General features: G+C 38.2%; 1 protein-coding gene across 1 annotated transcript in view; it reads left to right on the top strand.

The window, feature by feature from the left end:
• SLC3A1 (solute carrier family 3 member 1) overlaps positions 1–23,577 on the top strand; it is a 90,583-nt gene that overhangs the window by 47,832 nt on the left and 19,174 nt on the right. Inside the window, exons 2-5 of the mRNA XM_001375658.4 lie at positions 9,879–10,332; positions 19,321–19,500; positions 19,630–19,784; positions 20,787–20,912. Of these exons, the coding sequence (XP_001375695.1) occupies positions 9,909–10,332; positions 19,321–19,500; positions 19,630–19,784; positions 20,787–20,912 (885 nt within the window). The 5' untranslated portion in view covers positions 9,879–9,908. The remainder of the gene's footprint in view (positions 1–9,878; positions 10,333–19,320; positions 19,501–19,629; positions 19,785–20,786; positions 20,913–23,577) is intronic.

Here is a 23,577-nt window from a genome sequence, read left to right as displayed (position 1 = left end):
TTACTGCAGTTATCTTTAAGGTGGTAGAGTTCTTAAAGAAGACTTAGAGCATCTTCACATCCGCTATGCTTTCTTCCATCCAGGGACCCTGGCTGTTTCACGAAAAAACACTCCATTTCTTGACTCTGGCCATTTTTCCTAGCTTTCACTCATTCCTGAGCTGTTCTCTCTCTTCAGCTCTACTTCTTGGCTTTCTTCAAGTCTCTGCTAAAATCCTAACCTTTATTGCAATCCTCTCTTCTTTCTAGTGCCTTCTCTCTGTTAATTATTTCCTATTTATCTTATAGTTAGCTTGCTTTGTTTATATTTGTTTACATGTTATTGTCTCTATTAGATTGTGAGTTCTTTGGGCAAAAGTGTTGTCTTTTGCATCTTTTTGCATCCCTGTTTAGTACATAGTAGGCGATTAACAAATGTTTAGGGGCAGCTAGGTGGCACATGTTTAGTACATAGTAGGCGATTAACAAATGTTTAGGGGCAGCTAGGTGGCACAGCAGAAAGAGCGTCAGTCCTGGAGTTAAGACTTATCTTCCCAATTCAAATCTGGACTCAGACACTTACAAGCTCTTTCCCCTTGGGCAAGCCCTGTTTGCCTCATTTTCCTCATCTGTAAAGTGAGCTGGATGAGGAAATAGCAAACACTCCAGTATCTTTGCCAACTAAATTGTAATGATTATTTGTTTGATGGAGTAATAACTGATCTTGAGGAAGCTACTACTTGTGGACAGATGAGTGAGGAAAGGTAGGAGTCAAGATGGAATGACTCTAGTAGCACACTCACTTCCCAGGGGCTGTGATAACTCGAGAAATTGAGGATCCTCAGTGGGAAGTTGGTGATGAGGACTTGAAGGGAGGTCTTCCCTATTGGATGATGGAGGGGGCACCCCCAAAATACCAGAGTATGAATCGGCCAGGAAGACAAGGCTCCCTATGATCTGCTGACTCATCAGGAGAGAGGTCTTGATCAACACTTAGCAATGGCTGATCAGTAACCTCAGAGAACTGCTTTCTCAAAGTTCCTTAAATAAATCTCTTCCTTACAATCTGACTGTGGTTCAATTGATTTAATAAATACAGGATGACTGGTAATGGTGGGGGGGGGGTCAGTTTGAGGTAAGTGGTGTCTCTAACTCTGTAACCAACAAGGTCCATCTTTCTGACAGCTTCAGAGCAAATCAGAAATTCTCCTCACATAAGGAAAAAGACTTGTACAAGAATATTCATAGCTGCGCTCTTTTTGATGGCAAAATATTGGAAAATGAGGGGATGCCCTTCAATTGGGGAATGGCTGAGGAAATTGTGGTATATGTTGGTGATGGAATACTATTGTGCCCAAAGGAATAATGAACTGGAGGGATTCCATGGGAACTGGAATGACCTCCAGGAACTGATGCAGAACAAAAGGAGCAGAACCAGGAGAATATTGTACACAGAGACTGATACACTGTGGCACAACTGAATGCGATGGACTTCTCCATTAGTGGCAATGAAGTGATCCTGAACAACTTGGAGGGATCTAGGAGAAAGAACACTATCAAGATTCAGAGGAAAAACAGTGGGAGTAGAAACACTGGAAGAAAACAACTGCTTGATTACATGGGTCGATGGGGATATGATTGGGGATATAGACCCTAGATGAACATCCTAGTGCAAATATCAATAATATGGAAATACATCTTGATCAATGATATATGTAAAACCCAGTGGAATTGTGATTCAGCTACGGGAAGGGTGGGGGGAGGGAAGGGAGGGAAAGAATATGATTCTTGTAACCAAGGAATAATTTTCTAAATTGACTAAATAAATTGATTAGAAAAAAAGAAATTCTTCTCATTTCCCAACCATCTCACAAGCTAAATTAAAATATAGGTATTAAGGAAGAGTAAGGCAGGTGCTGTTAGGCTGGAGGACAGGGTGGGTGGGTGGGAGGGGGTAGGGGTGCCCAGCTCCATGGGTGGAGACCTGGATTTCTCTGCAGATGTTATTAGAGATGTTAGGATGTAATAAAACTCTTCTTGAGAAGTCCCAGGGCTAATTCACTTGGATATCCTTCAGCTGGCTCTTGACTGATCTCTAGCAAGATAAGAGACTTCCTCTCACCTAGAGATCCAATCTCAAAAGCCCTGACTTCCTCCAGGAACTCTCCCAGGTCCTTATTCTTCTCCCATGATGCTCTGCTACCAATCATCTTTGCCTGTTAATCATGCCTTCTTTCAATGCTCCATCCTTTCCTTTCCATGCTGCTCTTACAATTCCTGGTTTTCATTTTGTGTGACTTAACAAAAGTCACATTGGAATAAACTTATGGGAAATTACTATATTCTATTTCTAACTAATGTTTCCACCCCCTAAAATAATAAAATCTTTAACTTTCCACTTCTACTCTATTTCTAAACTAAGGTACTAATTCCAAGGAAGGTGTAAGGAATGTTTTGGAAAGGGAAGAGTTTTGGGGTTATGCAATTTTTTAAAGTTAAAATAAAGTTTCCAATACAATGGTTGCTACAACAATGTTTAGTTGTCTAATGTAACCAATGCAGCAATATTCTTATTCCTAGGTTATTTAAACACTATTAACTACCTCTCTGCTAACAAAATTTTATTTTATCAGTAACCTCTCCCAGGTCCTTATTTCCCTAATCTGTCATTATGTATCTATCTTAGACAGTTTATTGCCTTACTTAAATATAACTATCTATACTTATACTTTCCCTAAGATACCTACCTTGTTAATATAACTTCCCTGAGTCCCTGTCCTATGCTTTCCCTGTTTCTATGACTATCCTATGTATTTTACATTATATACAACCTTATGATATCTTATCTCTAACCCTACAGTTACTTTTCAACTGTGGTAAATGTATTTATAATTTGTACAACATCAATATATATATGTGTGTGTATATATATATACATACACACACAATTTATATACATAGCCCTTGCTTTGGCGTTAGTCAAATAGAAAAATCTACTGATCTTTTTATTTGACTAAGACCTTATAGGATTCAATATTTACGTACAAAAATATTTGCATTTTGCAAATTTGGACACACGTTTATCTACACGAGGTCCTTATTGATCAATCTGTGTTGTGTTTGTGTTCTTTTTATGTTGTAATGGATACATATACTCACCCAGAGTTGTGTTTTGTCCATTTGTCTGCATTTCAGCTTTTGACTTGACAGTTATGTGCTGCGTTGGATGCATTTCCCTAAAGTGTGAAGTTAATTGTATTTTGTATTTTCACTGCACTACCTTATGTATTGCTTTTCTCTTCCTATCTCTTCATCCTTTTATGTGCATAGATAAAACTTTAGCTGTCCATATCAGCTTGCACAGTTCTTTTGAATTTCAGTTCCTTTCTTCATTCTTCTTTTGATTCTCCTCTTCTGTTCTTCTCTGTGGTCCTCAACCATTTTGTCTGTTGTCTAACATCTTGATGCTGGGATCTCTCCTTTCTCTCTGCTCCTCTTCTGCACTGGAATCTTTGTGTGTGTTCTTTTATCTAGTTTGCATAATGTATGTCTTTGTGTATGTTTTTAATTTTAAGTTATGAGTTTAATCCTCATCACTTTCTGCTGTAAACCTCAAATTTCCTTAGACTTATAAATGTTGGAAATTTCACCATTGGGATATTTCATACTTGGAAAATTTCTTACTGATAGTCTATTGGAATGTGAACCCCATTGGCATGGGAGGTTCCTCCTCCTCCCTTCTTAAGATTACTTTAGGACAGAAACCTTTTGCTGAACAATGGAAAGGACTTTGACCTATGCTTAAGCATAGAACAGGAATTTCTTTGAGTCATGATTGATTTTAGAATTGATACAATGGAGATACTTGGAATCTATCTCCACCCTACTCAGTCCTAACAGGATTGAGGAAGGGCTGCAGCCTAGATCAAAATTTAATTATTCCAATCTCTACCCTACTCAAGTTAACAGGATTTAGGAAGGGCTGTAGCAAAGGATCAAAGATTTAATTATTTGAAAATATGACCTTCAACAGACATGTGCAAAGCCAGAGACCTCTGGGCGGTCCTGGGTTAAGCTAGAGCCTCCATTGGCACAGGGAAATTGATGGACAGTGATTGGTAGATGTGAGAACTGAGGGGAGGGAACTTGGATGGTTTCCTTAAAGATAGAGGGGTCTGAAGACTCAAGGTGGTGGTTGAGGAGTTTGTCTGAGTGGTTGGAGTGTGCTCTGAGAAGCTTGCTCTGAAGGAAGCTGAAGGTGGAGGCCCCTGAGACTGTTTCTCCATTTTGGACACGTGAGTAATAGGGACTGATCTCTTTTCTTTGCCCCAGCTATCTAAGGGCTTGGGCCTTTTGGCCCAGCCTAAACAGAAGGGGTATTTAAGCCCTATTCCCTTCTCTCCCTTTTTCTCTCTCTCTATCTCTAATTCCTTTCTTACTCCTATTGTAATTAAACTCCAAAAAAGGCTGACGGCTGACTTGAGTTTTTCATTTAGGAATTACATAGCTGATTCCTTGGCGACCTTAAATTAATATATATCAGTCTTTAAAAGTGATTCCCTTGTTACATTGTGGCGACCACAAAGGGAAGTGATTCCCTTGTTACACTGCTCCATCCCTTTCTTGGCTTTCTACTTCTAGGTGTTCTCTACTAGTAATGGCTTTCTGTTGGAAATGTGAAACCAAGGATCTTTCCCTAAAATTTTTACTGATGGCAGAGTAATGGCCAGAACTTCATTTGACTCATTCTATTTTTGGTCTGTTGCTAACTTTCTGTTAAAGTTTTTTATGTAGACAGTGTCACCTGGTGCAATGTTGTGTAATGTATAATCCAAGGGAACTCTTTGCTGAATCAGTCCCATTTTATGCAAATCTTCTAATCTCTTTTGTAGTGCTTGTATGTATTTGTGCAGTTGGTATTCCCCTCCCATCATGGAAATGTATGCCGGCTTACATTTGGTTTGGTTCTTAGACGAAACAACACTAATGGCAAGACCTCTGTCCATTTGAGATCAGTTTCTGTACAGAGTTTGCCTATTAGTGTTTTTACTCTCTGTTTAACCATTCTACTTGGCCTGCACTTGCTGGGTGATATACAATATGATAATTCCCTTCTATCCCCAGATTTTTATATACTTCTTTTAGGATTTGATTTGTGAAGTGAATCCCCCTCTCTGAGTAAATCATATTGGGGATACCAAATCTAGGAATGATTTCTTTTAATAAGGTCTTTACCACAAAGGCAGCATTTTTCTTTTTGGCAGAGAAAACTTTTGGCCATCTTGTCAAATGGTCTATTATGACAAGGCCATATCTAAACCCTTTATCTCTTGGTATACTGATAGCCTATTTGCAAGAATTCAAACTGAATATAAGCCAAGGGATGACCTCCCATTCCTTTGCTTCTGATTGTTCCCTGGTTGAACTGCTTCCATCCTTTGCATTTTTGGCACACTTTTATGGCATAAGAGGAAATTCTGGGAGCTGTCCAGAGACAGTGGACAGAATTAATCACAGCTTGGGTGCCACAATGTCCCTTTGCATGTATGGCATTACACACATGGTAGAACAATGATCTAGGTAAGATGGGTTTTCCTAGCTCTGAGAACCATATGCCTCTGATTTGTTTTGCTCCAAGATTTTTCTTCCATGACTGAATTTCCTGTTCATTGTAGGCTTCAGTTAGATTGTCCTCTTCAACTAGTGAGAAATTCAGAACATGTTCTGGTCCATACTTTGCACTTTATTTGGCTGTCACATTGGCTCTATTGTTCTCTAGGGATATTGTATCCTTCCCGAATGTGTGACTGGCAATACATCACTGACACTTCCTTGGGTAGTTGTACAGCCTCAAGAAGTTGCAAGATTATATTGCCATAAACTATCTCTTTCCTGACTGATGTCACAAATCCTGTATATTTCCAAATCTGACCGGTTGCATGTATTATTGTAAAAGCATACTTTGAATCAGTGTGAACATTGCTTCTTTTGTCTTTTCCAATTTGTAGTGCCTTTGTGAGGGCAACTAATTCAGCGCCTTGAGCACTAATGTGGCTTGGTAAAGATACATACCATAATGTTTCTGATTGTGTCACTACTGAAGCCCTTGTGACCCTTTTGCCATCCTTAATGTGTGCTGCTCTTACAAAATCCCAAATAGGCTCAGGAAGAGTTGAACATGACTGAAAATGGCTAAACAAAAATGACAACAAAACAAATGTTTATTGATTGATTGACTATCTCTCCTTAATGAATGTCTATATGCAGTTTACTCTCTAATCTCACAGGGGTGGGGTACTTATTCTTCAAGGTAGGCAATGCCCTTCTCTAAAAGCATCACAGAAAGCACCACCAGAAGCCTGAAGGCTTACTACCACCTTGGGCAAATTCTTTAAATTCCCTGGATGGATCTGAGTTTCCTTAAGCATAAAATGGGAGTTGAACTAGATGACCTTTCCTTTTATCTTTTCTCTGGGATCCTATGATCCAAAGGATTCCTGGAAAGAGGATGGGACATGCTTTTTATCATGAAGTTACCAATGAAATGGAAATATTCTGTGTTTAAGTCAGTTATAATCATCTAAAACCTCATCAGCCTTCATTCACTTAGTGTTCTCTGGACTATTTGTCAGAACCTTCCCCTCCCCAATGATGCCCCATGATAAGGCAAGGGGATAGAGCATCTTCTCCATGAGAGGCCTCTTAGGGGCTGACCCCTTCTTTGGTGGGGCCAGACACTTTCAGTACCTCTTTGTGGCCAGAAAACAAACCAGCTCCCAACAATGGCACCCCTTGGTCCTTCCAACCCTGTGTGGGAAGGACAATCACTGGGTGTTATTGTATTGGCAGCAATGTTGAGTATATATATATATTTGAGTATATATATATATGGGGTATCAACATGGAAATCTAGAGATCCCCAGTTTATTTAGTTTGAATATAGAAACCCCAGGTTTTGACCTCCTCTCAGGAGAGGTTTCCCCCTGAGGGAAGGTCCCTCTTCACCAGACAGTGAGCTTCCTGGTAGTTTGGGTGGGAACAGCTAATCCCATCCAATATTGAACATCCCTTTTGTCCCAATGGTTTCTTCCCCCTAGGCTAAGGTCCATGACCAAGGTGACCCAGCCCTAGGCTGAGTCTTTCCCTTTTGTGTCCATTGTAGGGCCTCAGCCCCTCACTATTATTCCTGTCTGGAACTCCTCATTTTCCTTTCTTACCATTGTAAAGTCAATCAACTGTCCCTCTGATCCTAAAGCCCCCAGGTCATCTAGAGTGGAATATAGGTTCCCCAAGTTCTTTTGTTCCTCGGAGTCCATCCTGAGTCAGGTGGCACTCCCAGGGGCTGGTGACCAGGGCGTCTTGACTCTGTGCAGTCTTGGAAAGCAGCTCTGTTGTCGTATTAGTAGCGCTAACCCCTTTTCCCTTGATTAAAGAGTGATTTTTGACTATTTAATAGTTCTGTGTTTTTTCTAGTTGACAGGGGTTTGAGTGCAGTATGGATAGATAGATATCATATTAGGGATCTGGAAAGTTCCATTCCATATCTCTTTGTGGAGAAATGGAAGAGGGCTTATGTTTGCCCCTAAGCATCCTAGAAGAGTAAGACCAGGTAAGGACATAAAACCACTGTGGCTAGGCAATCTGTATCTCCTCCTCCTGTTTCCAAGGAGGGTATTGGGCTAGCATTATACTTATCTATCCCACATCACATATATCGAGGGATATCATTCTCCCCTTGTAGGGGTTTAGAATAAAAAGCACATTCTTTCCTTTTAAGAAGATGGAAACCTTTATTGTACTATCACAGAATATCACAGGTGGCTTCACAAAGAACAATAGGAATAGCTTTTTATCAAAGTAAATTATATTTTTATTTTATCTTTATTTTATTCCAATAACAAGGTTACACAATTCCAGTTGTCTCCCTCCCCTTTTCCCTCCCCACTCCCAGAGCTGACAAGCAATTCCACTGGGTTATACATACATGTATTATCATATAAAAGTAAATTATTAACAGAAATTAGGGAATTTATAGGTATTGGGTTAGGGGAAAAGACTATATCAGAGTAATCAAGATAGATTTCAACTCATCCAGGGAGGAAACAACCACACCCAGAAAGTCCATTCAGAATCTCTAGGCTTGTACAAGCTACAAATCAAGGGACTTGTTGGGGGCTGGCTTCCCTCCACATTGATGACTGCAGGGAGACATTGACCTCTTTTCCTCTGGTCTCTCTAGAACTCTTTTTCTACTTCTCTCAATATTCCTCCAAAGCTTAAGAAGTCTCCCCTTTACTTATGCCTCTAAAAAGCATGAGGAGATCAGAGATCTCCATGCCAATGGGATTCCAATCTTCTCTCCTCCCTCTCCTTCCTCCCAAAAAGACCAGGCAAAGAGAGCCACCAGTTCTCCAGAATTCCTCTAGAAAGTGCCAGACCAGCCTCTGGTGGGCCTGGTGCTATTGGTAGTCTCTCGCTGTTGTCCAATCAGTGTAGGATCTTAGCTAGAGCTAATAGTATAGTTGGTGGAGAGTTATACTTATAGGGGTGGCTCAGTGGATAGAGAGCTAGGCCTGGAGCTGGGAGGTCCTGGGTTCAATGTGGCCTCAGACACTTCCTAGCTATGTGATTCTGGGCAAGTCACTTGACCCCCATTGCCCAACTCTTATTGCTCTTCTTCTTTGGAACCAATACTTAGTATTGATTGTTTTTAAAAAATTAAATAACTCTTTCCTTCCATTTTAGAATTGATACTATGTATTAATTTAGAAGCAGAAGAGTGATAAAGGCAGGGCAATGGGAGTTAAGTGACTTGCCCAGGGTCACAGAAATAGGAAGTGTCTTATGCCACATTTAAATCCAGGACCTCCAGTTTCTGGGCCTGGCTTTTCTTAGTATTGATTCTAAGACAGAAAGTAAGGGTTTAAAAAAGGGGGGAATTTGTACACATAATACCCCAGAATAATAATTATAAATTATATAACCATATACATATAATTATATGATAAAAATAACTAATTTCAGGAAATATCCTCAATTTCAAAATGATTTTATCTTTGATAAAAATTGGTTAATTGGTTATTGCATTGTTCCTACTCCAGATGTTCTCCTTTCTTTTAAAGAAAACAGCTTACTGTTATTTGAGTAAATAATTCGTCTTTGTGAGTGCTTTTAATAAATGACATATACAGAAAATCATTGTTTCCAGGGAAAATAGACTTTTTAGATATGAAAAGCATACCTTTTTTGTTTGCATGAGGTCAGAAATGTCAGCATTCCATTCTCTGCTTACTAATGATTAAATAACTCTAATGTAAACATTCAAAGCTCTTTACAAAATGCTGCTTTTTTTTTTCCCAGCAAGAAGGTAGCATTCCCTATTACATACACACAGAAGAGAGTGGTTGTATATACACTTGCACTCCCTGACGCAGACACATGTGTGTATTCATATACATATAACAAATAGAAAGTATATAACAAACTGAGCAAAAGAACACATATTTGGTGCATTGAGCTCCCTCCTTTTCCTCAACAGCATAATTCGTCAGTTTTTTTCCCCTTTGACTTCTATAGAAAGTAAAAGTCTGTCTCTCTGTCTCTCTCCCTCTCCCTGGTTCTCCCTCTCTCCCTCTCTCTCTCTTTCTCCCTCTCCCTCTCTCCCTCTCTCTCTCTCTCTCTCTCTCTCTCTCTCTCTCTCTCTCTCTCTCTCTCTCTCTCTCTCTCTCTCTCTCTCTCTCTCTCTCTTTCTCTCTCCCCCCCTCTTTTTTTTTTACCTTTACTCTATCTTCACTGGTTGAACTTTGGCCAGCCAGGTTTATTTATAACCCATTCTAAGCTAATTATACTTCTAAGCATTTCAGTAAGTAAGAGACTTTTTTCACCTCTCTTTACTGCAAGAACCCTTCCTGAAAGGAGAAGAAGCTCCAAATGGCCAACGACGAAACCAAGAAAGATTCTATCAGAATGAGTCTGAAGGGACACACTAACAATGGATTTGTTCAAAACGAGCCAGTTATGGAGAGAGAAACTGACTCCGGCAATCAGACAGATGCACTGAAGACAAATGCCATCGACGTGCATCCCCAAGAGCCTGACCCTACAATTATCAAGCCATACGCAGGGATGCCCAAGGAAGTCTTGCTTCTGTACTCAAGCCAAGCGCGGTACAGACTCACCCGAGAGATCCTCTTCTGGCTCATCGTTGCATCTGTGCTGGTGCTCATAAGTGCTACCATCTCGATAATTGTCCTGTCTCCGAAGTGTCTCGACTGGTGGCAAGCCAGTCCCATATACCAGATCTACCCACGTTCTTTTAAGGACAGCAACCGGGATGGCAACGGTGATCTGAAAGGTCAGTTAGTGCCCATAAATATTCAATAGAGCTAATAGAGAAAGGAAAGGTATGATCTGGTTTTTGTTCTTTCTAATTCTCTGAAAATTCATTATGTCTTGAATGCCTTGGGGTAGCCAAGATTCTTTCCCCTCATTTATGAAAAAAATGTCATAAGGGGGCAGCTGGGTGGTTTAGTGAATTGAGAGCCAGGCCTAGAGACGGGAGGTCCTAGGTTCAAATCTGGCCTCAGACACTTCCCAGCTGTGTGACCCTGGGCAAGTCACTTAACCTAGCTCATACCTCTTCTGCCTTGGAACCAATACACAGTATTGACTCCAAGACGGAAGGTAAAGGTTTTTTTTTTAAATGTCTTTAATGGTATAAGAATATTTTATTAATGATTAGTTATTGAGTAAATTTTGATTAATTTTATTAATGAAAAAATTACTTGATGGAGGCTCCTTGAAAAGGAGTCAATTTTGACTTTTAGTCAAAGGCAAGTAAAAGAAGGATTAAAACTGTCATGACAAATATTGCTGTTTATGGTGATTGGTTTAATTTGGCCATGTCATAACTTCTTATATTTTATTTACATTTTAAAATTTATATTTGTGCAATTTATATCGAAATGTCATACTATCATTAAAAAAAACAACAACTTTATCTTCTGTCTTAGAATCCATACTAAGTATCTATTCTAAGGCAGAAGAGTAGTAAGAGCTAGGTATTTGGGGTTAAGTGACTTGCCCAGGGTCACTCATATAGGAAGTATCTGAGGTCATCAGACTTGTGGTTCAATCCGTTTTGCCCACCTAGCTGCCCCCCATACAATAATGTTTTATAGGATTACTGAAATATACTTTGTGGCTGCTCCAGCTTACTAAATCTCTCTCTCAGTCCCCCTACCACAAACTCAGACTTCTTTCACTATAATACTACTCAGGACAAGTAAGCTGAAACTTTCTAGTTTCTCATTTATGATCTGAAGTGGGATGATATAATCAGAAAGTTAGTTATTAAATGTTAATGTTTAGTTTATGACCTTGATATCATTGTTTTTTAGAAGGGCATAAATGCAGCATTGGGCTGGTGTAGAGCCCTGAATTTGGACTCAGGACTTCCTCTCTTACAATCTATGATCTTGGTCAAGTTTTCCTCAATTTCCACACATGCACAATAAGGAAAGGACCTTCACAACCTTAGATCTCTAATATCCGAAGTTCTCATGACCCTACATCCTCCTTGAAGTCCTACCCTAGGCCAAAGGCTACTGGAATTATTGCAGGTGGCATTATGGGAAGACTGTTCTCTAAACCACACCTTTAGGAATTCATTCCCAATTATTATTTTTTTTTTAAACCCTTACCTTCCGTCTTGGAGTCAATACTGTGTATTGGCTCCAAGGCAGAAGAGTGGTAAGGGCTAGGCAATGGGGGTCAAGTAACTTGCCCAGGGTCACACAACTGGGAAGTGTCTGAGGCCAGATTTGAACCCAGGACCTCCCATCTCTAGGCCTGGCTCTCAATCCACTGAGCTACCCAGCTGCCACCTCATTCCCAATTATTAACAAGGATTTAACTTACATCTAAGGAACAAGAAGGAAACGGGGAGGGAGGAATTTTTCTTGTTAGGTTGAAAAAATAAAAGCGCTAGTTTCATCTAGAAAACTGGTTGGTAAAACTGATTTTAAATATTAAAAACAAATTGTTTTGTTTTATTCTTACAAAATTACATACGCTGGGGCTTAATGAATGCGCGGTCTTTTGTTGGGTTGTCCATTGGCTATACTATAGCACTCCAAAGCCAAGAGCCAACAGGAGCCATGACTTCTTAGGAAAGATCTCTCAATGCAACAGATTAAGAGGAGATCTCTGACCATCAACATATCAAGCATCTCAATTAATTTTATAGAGGGAATGAATTAGTAGGTTGATTCTTCAAGTGGTAGCCTCTAAAATAAATTTTATTTTGATTTTTGTGGCACCCATAGCACAGAGAGAAACTGTGCATGGTAGCTTCTCATGTGTGTCTGTTGTACACCAAAGGAACATGTTCTGGAATTAGAGTATCAGAGAAGAGAATGAACTTTCTCCTTCCACGGAATTTATTGAATGGCTCCAGATGCAGCAATAGGTAGAATAAAGGCTAATGTGAAAGATTCTCTAGTTAAGGGAAGAGTGAATAAACCAATAAGCATATTCTATGACTTCTCTTAAGAACTTCTTAAGAAGTTCTCTTAAGAACAGAAGTATGATTAGTGGGGAGTCAGGAAGACCTGAGTTCAAATTTGAAGTTAGATACTTACTAGTTCTGTTACCTTTCACAAGTGACTTCACTTGTTTGCCTCAGTTTCCTCAACTGTAAAATAGGGATAATAATAGCATCTATGTCATGGGGTTGTTGTGAGAATTAAAGATAATATGTGGTCATTCCCTTTTCTTCCCCTTTGGGAGTTGTCTGGGGTGCTGAGAAGTTAGATCCCTTGTCCAGGGTCACACAGCCCGAGGCTATCTTATTTACTTTGAGGCCAGCTTGATACCCAATGAATAATGGTAACAACATATCAGATTTATTAACAGCTTTTTAATTACAATTTGTTGACTATCCATTTGCCCCTTAATTTTGACATTTCTGCAGATATGAAAGATTCAAAGATTATTATTTATATTTTATATTAAAGAAATAAAGAATACAATTCACACTAATAAATACTTATAAAGTTCTTACTGTGTGCCCAGCGAAAAGACCAAACATAATATATATCATTGGTTCACATAAGTGAGAAGAAATCTCATTAGTGCCAATTAAAGACCTTCAAGTCTCAGAATTTCCTGACTCCAGGCCCATTGCTCTATCTACTGCTCCACCAGCTTCTTCAGATTATATACACTGCAGAGGGGATATAGATCTGTATCCACTGAAAGAATTTTCACACCTGGAGTTCTATACAATAATGAAATTCTATTTCTGTAGGAAAACAATCCTTTCCCTCACTCCCCTTCCTTCAAGACAAATAGCTGGCATTTATATAGCACTTTAAGAGTTCTAAAATGCTTCACAAATATTATCTCCTGGTATCCTCACAACAATCCTGGGTGATAGGTGTTATTATGATCCCCATTTTACAGATGAGGAAACTGAGGCAGACAGAGGTTTGAGTGACTCGTCCAAAGTCACGCAGCGAGTACATGTCTAAGGCTGGTCTTGAACTCAGGTTTTCCTGATGCTTAGTCCAATGCTCTATCTATTGTGGGCTACCCAATTTCCCCTCAAGGAGATTACATTTCTACTAAAGGGAAGACAACATGAAAATAGGGAAGAATACATATGAGTTTCAGGAAGGAAAAAGTACCAAGGACTAGAGGGATCAGGAGGGATCATTGGAGAGACTGAGGAGAAGACATTCCAGTCGTGGAAGACAGTCTGTGCAAAGAGGAAGGGGCAGGACAGTAAGGATGGAATGCCAGTGGGCCAGTTGGCTGGTAGCATGCAGTACTTTCATTACAGAAGCATTTATTCAGTGCCAACGTTATGCGAGGCACTGGGGATATGGAGGCAAGAAATGAACCAACCAGTGCCTGGCCTTGAGGAGCTTATGCTCTGTAGGGTAGCGTGTAGACCTACAATCAGATATTCGTTATATGTGAAGTAAATGTAGGGACTTTAGTGGCAGGATGGGGATGTCTGCTGCTGGGTAGATCAGGAGAGCCTTCCCGGAGGAGGTAGAACTTGAGCACTGAAGGAAGCGGGGGACCGAGGGGACCAAGGTGATGATTCTGGACATGAGGGACAGCCTACACAAACCCAGAGACGGGAGATGGAAGGTCCTGTAGGAGGAAGAGCAAGAAGGTCATTTTGGCTACGATGTAGAATGTGCGGAGGAGAGTCTTGGGCAGTATTTCTGCAAAGGCAGAGGAGAACCAGATTATGAAAGCCACAAACAAAGGAGTTTCTGTTTTTTCCTTGAGGCAGCGAGCAGCCACTGAAACTTCTTCAGCAGGACAGTGACATGGCCAGACCCTGTGGAAGATGCTTGGGACAGAAAAAGACTCGAACAAGTTAGGGACTCAAGTAGGAGCCTATCCTCATCATCCAGACCAGAGCGCACGAGTGCTGGACCCTGGGCTGGTGTCTGTGTGAGGAGAGAGAAGGGGAGACAGGTGGAGGTCGAATTGACAAAACTTGGCAAGCACAGATGGCTAGGTACCTCTTGTATTTCTGTAGTATCTTGACCTGCATAAAGTACTTTCTTCATTAACAAGGATCATTTCACAGTTCCAGCAACAGAATATTAGTGTCCCCAATTTTCCACATCCCTTTCCACATTTGTTGTTTTGTCCTTTTATTATTTTAGCCCATCTGATAGGTGTGAAATGATATCTCAGAGTTGTTTCAACTTTATTTTTCTAATTATGATTTAGAACATCTTTTCTTATGCCTATATATGGCTTTGATTTCTTTATCTCCAAACTGTTTGTATTTTTTGATCATTTTATCAATTGGGGATTTGCATAAATTTGACAAAGTTCTCTATATATTCTCTATATATTTTCTATGTGAGACTTCTATATCCAAGAAACTGTCTATAATCTCCCCCACCCCCACCAATTTTCTGCGTTCCATCTAACCTCGGCTAAATTAATTGTATTTGTACAAAACCTTTTCAATTTAATGTGATCAAAATTATCCATTTTATGCCTTGCAATGCTCTCTATCTCTTGTTTATGAATAAATTCCTCTCTTATCCATAAATTCTAATTTGCTTATGATATCTCCCTTTATGTATAGGTCATGGGTCCATTTTGGTCTTATCTTAGTAAATGGTATAAGATATTGGTCTAGACCTAGTTTCTGTCAAATATAAGATTGCTAAAATTTTTACTGATGTTTGTTGTATATCTATTTGTTCCACTGATCTACCTTTCTATTTCTTAGCTGGTACTAGATAAGTTTTGATAATTACTGCTTTATAATACAGTGTAAAAATCTGGTACTTCTAGACCTCCCTCCTTTACAATATTTAAATAAATTCCTTTTATAGTTTTGATCTTTTGTTCTTCCAAATGAATTTTGTTATTACTTTTTTCTAGCTCAATTAATTTTTTTTTGGCAATTTAATTGGGATAGCATTGAATAAGTATATTAATTTAGGTAAGATTTTAATTTTAATTGTATTGGCTCTACCCAACCACAAACAATTAAGATTTCTCCAATAATTTAAATCTGATTTTATTCATATATAAAAAAGTATTTTTATAATTATGTTCATATGCTTCCAAGGTTTGTTTTGATAGGCACATTCCCAGGTATTTTATGTTTATGGTTATTTTAAGTGGATTTTCTCTTTCTTTTTTTTTCTTTCTCAATACCTTTCCTTCTGTCTTAGAAACAATACTTTATATTGGTTCCAAGGTGGAGTAGTGGTAAGGGCTTGACAATGGGGATTGTGACTTGCCCAGGGTCACACAGATAGGAAGAATCTGAATTCAAATTTGAACCCAGGACCTCATGTCTCCAGGTCTGGCTCCCTATCCACTGAGCTAACTAGCTTTCCCCCTCTTTCTATTTCTTTTTGCATGCCTTTGTTAACAATATGTAGAAATGTTCATGATTTATGTGGATTTATTTTAATCTTGCAACTTTGCTAACATTATTGATAGTTACAACTAACTTTTTAGTTGTATCTCTAGGATTTTCCACATATACCATCATAATGTCTGCAAAAGTAGATAGTTTTATCATCTCTCTACTCATTCTGATTGCTTGAATTTCTTTTTTCTTCTCTTGCTTGCTATTGCTAGCATTTCTAATATAATATCGAATAATATTGGTGATAATGGGCACTTTTGTTTCCCTCCTGATCTTACCAAAAAAGCTTCCAATTTATTCCTGTTGCAAATAATACTTCTGATGATTTTAGGTAGATGATTCTTATCATTTTAAGAAAAAATCCACTTATACCTATGCTTTCTAATATTATTTATAGCAAGGAGTGTTATATTTTGCTAAAAGATTTTTCTGTATCTATTGATATAATCATTATAATTTTGTTATTTTTTGTTGATATAATCAATTGTGTTGATAATTTTCCTCATTGAAACATCCCTTCATTCTTGGTATAAATTCTGTTTGGTCACAATGCATAATCTTTGTGATATGTTGTTGTAGACTCTTAGCTAGTATTTTTTTTTAAAAACCCTTACCTTCTGTCTTGGAGTCAGGCAGAAGAGTGGTAAGGGCAAGGCAATGGGGGTCAAGTGACTTGCCCAAGGCCACACAGCCAGAAAGTGCCTGAGGCCAGATTTGAACCTAGGACCTCCAGTCTCTAGGCCTGGCTCTCAATCCACTGAGCTACCCAGCTGTCCCCTCTTAGCTAGTATTTTATTTGTGATTTTTGCAGCTATATTGATTAATGAAGTTGGACTATTATTTTCTTTCTCTGATTTTGCTCTTTCTAGTTTAGGTATTAGCACCATATTTGGTTCATAAAGGAAGCTCAATTGTTCTCTTTCTTATCTATTTTTCCAAATAATTTACTTAATATTAGAATTAGATTATCTTTAAATGTTTGTGGAATTCACTTGTAAATCCATCTGGCCTTGACACTTTTTTTTTCCCTTAGGAAATTCATTTATGGCTTATTCAATTTCTTTTTTCTAAGATAGGTTTATTTAGATATTCTATTTCTTCTTCTGATAGCTTAGGCAATTAATTTTTTGTAGGCATTTTTCCATTTCACTTAAGTTGTTAAATTTATTATTGGTTTTATTTCACATTCATTGGTCTTTTCATTTTTAATGCTTATAATTTGGTTTTCATGTCTCTTTAAATCATTAGCCAATCATTTATCTGCTTTGTTGATTTTTTCATGAAATCAACTTCTGGTTTTATTTATTAATTCAATGGTTTTCTTACACTCAGTTTTATTAATCTCATCTTTAATTCAAAGAATTTCCAATTTGGTGCTTAGTTTGGGATTTTATTTGTTTTGTTACCCTTTATGTTTGTATATTTCTTAACCTACTGTTTGATTAGGTCCTTATCTTTTTGAATGTGTCACTGACAACATATTTAAGTATTGTGCCTCTAACCCTGTTTTTTTATATGCTCTGTGGATTTTACTGCACAGTTTTAATTTCTAAGGATACATAGGTGTGATTATAGTGGAACTGACTATTTCTTGTGTGTGTGTGTGTGTGTGTGACATTTCACATACAGAAGGTTCCTCCAATCAAAAACCTCAGATTTTTCCAGGGTTCTTCCCTCCTCATTGTGGTTTTTTACTCTTCATATCTCGGTTGAAATATTAGCCATTCTTCAAGGCCAAGCTTATGTATTTATGGAAACATAAAGCCTTACAAGGCTACCTAAAGTGGGCACGATTTCCTCTTTATACCCCTTCAGAATTTTATATCTCAGGATCATAGATCTAGAGCTCCCAGGTCATCTGGTCCAACACCTCAGAGAAGTTAAGTGTCTTGCCCAACTGCTTACAAGTATGAATGAACTAATAAGGTACTTATTAAGTGGTGATTATTTGTTTAAAAAAATGCTCTGGGTACAATAGAAAAGGGAGACTCCCTCTTGGAATGAAAGTTCAGCGACAGCAAAGACTGTGTCTCTTTTTTCTATTGAACTTTCATTCCAAGTAGGAAAGTAAGGATTAAGTGGTCGAAATAGGATTTGAATCCAGGTCTTCTGAAGCCAGATATAACATTCTTCTCAGTGTACCACTTATCTCTACTTGTGCTGTTACTGCTTCTGTATAACTTAGATCTCTTCCTCAAGTAGGATTTTGAAGGTGGGGACTATATTTTATACAACTTTGGATTCTCCATAGTATCTAGCCTAGTACATCCAGAGAAGGCATCCCATAAATATTTGTTGAATTATTAAATAGACAAATACAAGTGAGAAACTCAGAATATAAACAAACTAAAAATCTTTAAAACCAAAGAAGCTACATTCTTTACAATATAGCTGATATTCAGTCCAGGAAAAAATGGCAAGGTCACGTGTATTATTCATAGCAGCTCATTATAGTAAGAAAAAGCAATGAATGAGTCAGACACCTTTGTTCTAGACTTGGTTTTATCATTAACTGGCTGTGTGACCTTGGTGGGCAATGAAGCTTAGTTTTATCAGAAGGAGGCACTTGCAACGTGCTCCCTTGCTTACAGGCAGACTAAACCTTTCACTGATTCCCTTCTATTCCCTGGGGCTTTGGTTTAGGAGGACCTGCTTATTTCTTGGCTTGCCAACATTTTTGTTCTCATTTTTAGAATATTATTGTTATATGAATATTATATTATTATAATATTATGTTTGTATTCTTCAAGCATATTTTGTCATCATACTCACCTATTAATGTTTTCTTTCGCTTTCTTACTTTTTAAAAATTACTTTATGTTGTCAGGTTATATTGTCTTTTCATTCATTCATTCATTCATTCATTCATTCTACAACCACATGTAATTCCATCATCTTCAGAATGAGAAACTGGGACAGAGAGTGGCTAAGTGGCTTGGAGCAGGTCACAGAAAGTTACAAAAAATTTAGATAAAAAAATTAAGTCTCTGAACCCAGATTTAGGCTACCAAACCAAGGGTGAAAAGCATAGTATCTGAGCTCTTTGGGTTTCCTCATCTCTAAAATGAGGGGGTTGGACTAGATAGCCTGAAATTCCCTTCTCCTTCCAATTCAATAATCCTGTCATTTCACCCATAAGCCCACACTCCCATGAATACCACACTCATGTCATTTCAACGTTTTTGTTGTTGTTTATACCAAGTCTAGCTTTCTCCTCGCCAGACTATCTTTTTGCTGTAGTATAAGTCATGTGAAAGGCCAGCTATAATATGGGCTTGCAGATAGGGATGGATAAATTATTCAGGCCACGTGCTATTGGTGTTACCTCAACCTGAAGGCTGATGTATAATCCGTAAAAGTAATAAAAAGATCCATCTGATGTTTCCTGCCCTTGACTTTTTTTTTCTTTCCATTTAGGTATACAAGAGAAACTCGACCACATCATCAATTTAAACATAAAAACTGTGTGGATTACTTCTTTTTATAAATCATCCATCAAAGACTTCCGATATGGTGTTGAAGACTTCCGAGAAATTGATCCCATTTTTGGAACAATGAGAGAATTTGAGAATCTGATTGCAGCTATACACGATAAAGGTAACAGAAAAGGCAGAAAAAGAGCATTTTAAGTGCTTTAAATCTTTTAATTCTATACTTTTCTTGAATTGTGTGTATTAAATTTCATAATGTGCATTTAACAACACATTTTCACTCATTATTTATAAGGCTTAAAGCTAATAATGGATTTTATACCAAATCATACAAGTGATCAACATATTTGGTTTCAACTGAGTCGGAATCGGACAGGAAAATATACAGATTATTATATTTGGCATAACTGTACCCATGAAAATGACATGACCATACCACCCAACAACTGGGTAAGTGTTTTGCTTTCCTCCCTTTCTGTGAATGAAACAAATAGACCTTTCTTTATGTTTAAGTCATTAAGCTATTGCAAGCCTGATAAGTTGTCACCTTTCTGAGCAAATAGATTTTTCAAAACAGGAGAAAACCTTCACAAAACAACAGGGATAAAGGACATAAACCCAGATGATGCCATATAGCATCCTAGTTTCTTAAGTCCCAATGTGTACTGTTTAAACTTTAGCAAAAATGGAGGAGATTATACGGACAATAAAGGTAAGAGTGAGGTCTGCCAGGGAAATGAAGCATTCCACTCCCCTTTGTTTATGAGAAAGTGAGCAGAAATAATAAACTTGCCTGGCACGGTACCTTTGTACCCAGTCGCTCATTTAGCAGAAGACCCAACAAGAATCTGGTACATGTGATTGAATGTCACCATAAAGTTAGGGTGGAATTCTTAGCCCTAGCCTAGAACCAGGGCAGAAATGTCGTACAAGAGTGGCTGGATCTCTTCTCAATCCCTCCAAACTGAGGCTCCAAAGGAGTCAAAAGGGAGCTGTTTATCATTCACATAGTGGCTTATTGCTTTTAATTGATATCATTTTGGAAGGCAATCTCTAGGGAATTTGTCTTGCTCTTGTCATGATCAGTTTTTATCCACGATTTGGAGCTGATACAAAATAAGTTTCAGGAAACCATTTCTTGTTTGTTTTTTTGGAAATCCTCCTTTTTGTCCAAACTTTGGGCTATTTTGGGGTGACTATCATGGTGGGTAAATGTTGTAAAAATATGTTCTATTTCCCTTAGCGCCTAGGTCCAAAGCCTACTTGGTGCAACCATCATGGTAACTGGGGACATTTTTAGTGGCGTTCATTTCCCAAAGTTCTCTCCACAAAAGGAAAAATGCTTTGAAATTTGTGAAAGATTGGGGTTGGAGAAAAGTTTCCTTTTTCTTTGTTGGGTCTGATGTCATCTGAGTTAAATCAAATAGCCAATGTTTCTTCTTTATTTGATAGTTGAGTGTCTATGGGAACTCTAGTTGGCAGTATGATGAACAGAGAAAACAATGTTATTTTCACCAGTTTATGAAAGGACAACCCGACTTGAATTTCTATAATCCTGCTGTCCAGGAGGAAATAAAGGTGAGTAGCTATACCCAGATAAACTTCGATTTCCCACACCCATTTAAGCACTTCTTTTGTTGAACCAGTTGTATAAAATCAAATCACTTGAAGAACGTGTTTGAGGCAAATACCTGTGGCTTCTTCCTACCTCCCTGGCACAAAGAAAACATGAAATGTGAAGACATTAGTGGCTCCTCCCCTGCCCCAAAATTACTCACCTTCCCAGAGCTGCTGGTATGGCTTTATGAGGAGCAAGGTAAGAAATTTAAGTGTTGTCTAGCTAGAAAGGCATGACTAGCTCATGTCTACCCTATAGCCACTGAGGTGTGATCCTGGGCAAGTCACTTAACTTCAGCGTCAGGTATGTCATCCCCCTCTAAAGTGGGGACAATAATAGCACACACCTCACAGTGTTATTGTGAAGATTAAATGAAACAACATGGAAAGGGCTTTGCAAATCTCAAAGTGATATATAAAAGCTTGCTATTACTAATATTATCAATGTCCTTCCTGGGGTTGGTCCTGATTGGATAGAGGGAATGAGGGATAGTAAAGAGTCACAGATGATTCTCAGGTTTGCAGATACTCTCAATAGAAATGGGAAAGTTTGAAAGAAGTATGAGTTTTGGAAGAAGATTATAAATTCAGCTGGTGAACTGCCTGCTGGGTATCTCCACTTGGATAATAGAATGATTCCATCATAACACTAGAGATTTCGAGCTTTAGGAAGGGACCTTAGAGGTCTTCTAGTTCAGAGGTCTAGAGGTAAAAAAAATATGTAGCCTTAGGTGAGGGAAGGAAAAGGGCACCATCTCTTTTTTAATCAGATGAAAAAATAATTGGGAAATACTTAACAAAACAAAAGAAAATATAATAGAACATAGGTGACATTAATATGTGGTTTACTAAATCAATATGTTGCTGGTTGGGATCCTAAAATATGACTTAATGATTGACTATTGAATGTCAGTTCTCCCTCTAGATTTTTCTTGATGTTTTTTCTTTTCTGTTTCCCATCTCTATCTGGATTTTTATAATGACCTCCTTTGGTACTCCTAGTATCCAGCCTTTTCTAAAATAATAATCCTGAGTCACAGATTTGACTGATCATGTCATTCCTATACTCAAGTATCTTCAGTGGCTTTTAGCTGTCTTGAGAATAAAATGAAACACTTCAGCTTGGCAGTTTACGTTTTGCACTGTCTGACTCTAGCTTATCTTTCTCGATTTCTTTCACATTAATCCCATTCTTAAATTTCCTTTTTAGTCAAACCAGCTTACTTATGTTCATTAAATTCAGCATATCTCTTGCCACTGTGCCTTTGCCCAGGCTTTCTTCCTCCATTCTTCCAAATCCATAGCTTCTTTAAAGGCCAAGTCAGGTACCATCTCCTAGAATTCCTCTCAGATCCCTCTAGCTGTTAGTACTTTGTTATTCCTCAATTCCACTGCTTCTAGGATCAAATAGAAATCTGTTTAACTTTTAAAGCCTTTCCCAAAATCCCTTCCCCAACCTTCATGGATTCCTTACTCTATGATCAAGCCCAACTGGTCTTCTCTCTGTTCTTCACACAAGAAACTCCATTTCCAGTCTCCTTGCTTTTGCACTGACACCTCCTTGTTCCTAGGAAGCCCTCCCTCCTTTCCTCAATCTTGCAGAATTCCTTTCTTCCTTTAGGATGCAGTTCATATTCTATATTCAACATAAAGTCTTTCCTGACTCTCCCAACACTATTACCTTTCCACTTAAACTACCTTATAATAAATTATTTTGCATTTCTTCTCTCTATATTTTTATGTATGTGTACTTGTATCCTTCCATTAGAATTTAAGTTCCTTGTGATAGGTATCATTTCATTCTTTGTACTTATATCACCAGCACCTCATATGGTGGCTAGCAAACAACAGAGAAAGGGTAGGAACAGATAAACATTCATGTGGTACCTACTATGTGCCAGGCACACTGCTAAGTGCTTTATAATTATTATTTTTTATTTTTCTATTCTCTCTATATTTATATTTAAATATTTATTTATTTATATATTCATTTTATCCTCACAACAACCCTGGAAGGTAGGAGCTATTATTATCTCCATTTTATGGATAAGAAAACTGAGGCAAACAGAGGTTAAATGCCTTGCTTGAGATCACACAACTAGTATGTGTCTGAGGCTACATTTGAGCCCCAGCCACAAAGACTCTAGGCCAGTTGTCAGAGCCACTGCATCTAGCTGCCCTTAAAACTTAGCTGGTGGTAGGAAGTCTAGGAAGGTGGGTGGTGGGTGGGGAGGGAGAGGTTATGAAGGACTCTGATTGCCAAAATGCAGTTTTAAGCCTTTAAGTACTAAGACTTTTAGGACACTTTATAAAAGGGCAGGAGTTTATACTTTGACAGGAGAGTTGAGCAAGAGTTGGTTCTTATCACATTTTGACCTGCTATGAAATCAACCATTTATTTTCCCTTTAGCTGCTGTGTTTTCCTGTATTAAAAAAAAAAAGTTCTCTAGATTACTAAATCAACAGTTTCCAACACAGTAGGAACTAGAGAAGTTTAGATGAATTAGATCGATATTTGCCACTATGTAACCCAGATTTCTTCTTCTTTTTTTTTTTGTAAACAAGTCCAGATTCTTCCAGAATTCCCGAGGATAGTAAAATGAATGAACACTAATCTTTTTACTTT

This window comes from Monodelphis domestica, chromosome 1 (genome assembly GCF_027887165.1).
Source record: "Monodelphis domestica isolate mMonDom1 chromosome 1, mMonDom1.pri, whole genome shotgun sequence".
Classification (NCBI taxonomy): Eukaryota; Metazoa; Chordata; class Mammalia; order Didelphimorphia; family Didelphidae; genus Monodelphis; species Monodelphis domestica.
Note: the sequence above shows the minus strand (reverse complement) of the source record. Positions and strands in the feature narration are given on the sequence as shown.